General features: G+C 37.7%; 1 protein-coding gene across 3 annotated transcripts in view; it reads left to right on the forward strand.

Moving 5' to 3' along the window:
• The first annotated feature begins 392 nt into the window (after window positions 1-392).
• Window positions 393-3,360, forward strand: part of sos1 (son of sevenless homolog 1) — a 53,291-nt gene continuing 50,323 nt past the window's right edge. For 2 of the 3 annotated variants that reach the window (XR_014201942.1, XM_082155762.1), the window contains exon 1: window positions 393-1,094. Coding sequence is in view for 2 of the 3 variants with exons in the window: in XM_082155762.1 (XP_082011888.1) it covers window positions 1,008-1,094 (87 nt within the window). In the remaining variant the exon portion in view is untranslated. The remainder of the gene's footprint in view (window positions 1,095-3,360) is intronic. The other variant, XM_082155763.1, reaches the window with a different exon arrangement.

Consider the following 3,360-nt stretch of genomic DNA (forward strand, 5'->3'; position numbering starts at 1 on the left):
GTCACATTTATTGTGCTACTCATATGTTGTATTTTCCTGGTGACGGAGTGATCTGCGTCTCTGCGCTCTGTTAGTTCTGTCTGCGGCCGCCGTGCGTCATTGCGTCATCGCACTCTAAAAAAAACCCAGAGATAAAGCACATTTAAGTAACTAATAAATCAGTATTTTTAAAAAACAAAATCAAGCTGTATATCCAAACAATTTCTATTTTTCTAAATTTTAGAGATGTAAAAAAGTAAGCGTGCACTTTTTTAATGTATATTTAATATGATATATTATTATACTTGTTCAATTTGATATATCCTTATTATGTATTATTTTATACGTATTATGTTTTGCTTTCCGGGTGACGGGAGTGATCTTCGATCTGCGTCCCGGCGCTCTGTTAGTTTCGTCTGCGTCGCCGTGCGTCATTGCGTCATCACACGCTCAGTGTTTTTGCTTCGTCTCTTTCAAACCGCGGAGAGAATCTTTCTTTTCTACCTTCAGTTTTTCCTCTCGGTTTGGAGTTTTGCGCTTCGTCGGATGCTCGTGTGTTTGTCGCGGCGCGTGTGGAGCGACTGACGCGAAACTCGCCGAGAGCAGAGAGTTTTTGGAGGCGTTTTATTGCGCATGTTCATGAACCGCCCGAATGAACGCGGATCAATAAAACACTGAGATCTGATCAAAACACGCGCATTAGCATCAAAAACAGCGAGTGTCCTGAAAACAGATGCGCTCTGTTACTGGAGTCACTGATCAGACTGATCGATACCTCATCAATATCTGATCGATCACAGAGGAGCCCTGAGGAGATGCGCGCGCACTGATACACACATCTGATCGGTATCTGATCGATAACACATGCCTGACGGACTGTCTGGAGGATGAAATGGTCACATTAAGCAGGTGTGCTCTTCCTCCTCCTCCTCCTCCTCCTCTGGCTGGATGCTTTGAGCCGGTGTGTGAGATCAGGTGGATGTGACACACACACACACACACACACACACACACACACACACACAGTCATGCAGGCTGCGCCCTTCCAGTATGATTTCTACAGTGAGGAGAACGCGCCCAAATGGAGAGGACTGTTGGTGCCGTCACTCAACAAGGTGAGACAGCTGTCAGTCACACTTCACACATGACCGATGCTCTTATCCAAAGGGACTTGCATGGCAATAAAGAGCTACATTGTATCAGATCACGTGTTCCTGGGAATCGAACCCATGACCTTGTCGTTGCCAGTGCTTTGATCTTTACTGTTAGAGTTTATCATCGGCCGATACTGATAACACACTCTTATCTGAGTGCCGATATCTGAAGAGCGAGGGACCGATATAATGCATGGAAGAGTCATAAGACATGAACATGCTTCGGTAAATCTTTATTATGACTGACAACTTCGAAATTATGACATAATATGTCATATTTATAAGATGAAACATCAATATTATGACCGAGTCGAAATACATATAAAGACGTGATTATGAAGTGATAGTCAAAATTATGACATAAGTCATATTTGAAAGATGAAATGTCAATATTATGACCTAAAGAGTAGCAATAATCACACAAAAAGACATGATTATGATGCAATGGTCAAAATTATGACGTACTATGTCATATTTGAAAGATGAAACGTCAATATTATGACCTAAAGAGTCGAAATATAAAGACGTGATTATGATGTGATAGTCAAAATTATGAGATAAGTCATATTTGAAAGATGAAATGTCAATATTGTGACCTAAAGACTAGCAATTATCACACAAAAAGACATGATTATGATGTAATAGTCAAAATTATGACATAGTAAGTCACATTTGAAGGATGAAACGTCAATATTATGACCTAAAGAGTAGCAATAATCACACAAAAAGACATGATTATGATGCGATGGTCAAAATTATGACGTACTATGTCATATTTGAAAGATGAAATGTCAATATTATGACCTAAAGAGAAATAATGACATATAAAAGACATGATTATGATGCAATTAGTCAAAATTATGACATAGTAAGTCATATTTACAAGATGAAACGTCAATATTATGACCAAAAGAGTTGCAATAATTACATGAAAAGACATGATTAGGATGCGATAGTCAAAATGATGACATATGAAGTCATATTTAAAAGATGAAACATCAATATTATGACCAATAGAGTTGTAATAATTACATGAAAAGACATGGTCAAAAATATCATATTTATGAGGTGAAAAGTCGACTTTTTAAGTCATTTTGATTTCTACTTTTCATTTCATAAAAAATGTATTTTTGTAAGTTCTAAATCTCATATAGTGTCATAATTTTATAATTTTTCATGTAATTCTGACTATATAAAATGTAATTTCTACTTTTAAGTCATAATTTCTTTTCATCTCATGACTTAATGCCATAATTTAAACTTTTTGTTATAATTATGACTTGATACTGTAAAATCATAATTTTCACACTTAATCTCATAATTCTGACTTGTCATAAATGAGTTTACGATACAAGTGAGATTGTGAGATTTTATATAGTGCTTTACATGAGACTATGTATGCAGATTAGACATGCTTATTATTCAACTTTATAGAGATGCGTACAATAATAGTTAAATTTAGTGATGATATAAACAATCAAGCAGCCAAGATGTGTGTAAATATTATTTGCGATGATATAAACACTTTTTTCTCCATTGATTGTGTGTATCATGAGCGATCTGGATGTATGCAGATACACTTGGACGTACTTATAGTTGTAGGTTATTGGAGTTATTAATTTGATATGTGGTGATATTGAGAATTATGAGACCGGTGAGGTTTTGTTTGATTTATAACAAGCCTAATTATTATTTGGTGATGAATATCACAGTGACTGAATACACAATATTTACTGAAAATGTGTTATCGGTGGATAATAAATCAAGATACTCTGAGATTGTGTGAATATGAAGAGAGTTTGATTGAGCTGCAGGTGTTCAGGAGAAACACACACGAGATCTGTGATCGGCCAATCAGAATCCAGCGTCTCGGCTGTGTGCAGATCCAAAATGGCGTCCTGCTGGCTGCAGTTTCAGCGTCTGTGGAGGACGAGGCGACACACACACACACACACACACACACACACACACACACACACACACACACACACACACACACACACACACACACACTCACACTGTTGTGCTTGGCAGCTTTCTTGCTGCTTTCTGTGACTTTGAATCCATAGCAACAGCAAAGCTCCAGAACTGGCTGGTCTGTCCTCCGTCTGTTCACTATCAGTCGCTCCTCTGCTCTTCAGTGGTTCTGCTGTCTATAACAGTCCCTGCGGAGCCGGAGAACACTTACATCCAGTGTATCACATTTAGGCCATAACAAGTCTTCAAT

The sequence above is a fragment of the Leuciscus leuciscus genome (genome assembly GCF_965113295.1).
Source record: "Leuciscus leuciscus genome assembly, chromosome: 23".
In the NCBI taxonomy this organism is placed as follows: domain Eukaryota; kingdom Metazoa; phylum Chordata; class Actinopteri; order Cypriniformes; family Leuciscidae; genus Leuciscus; species Leuciscus leuciscus.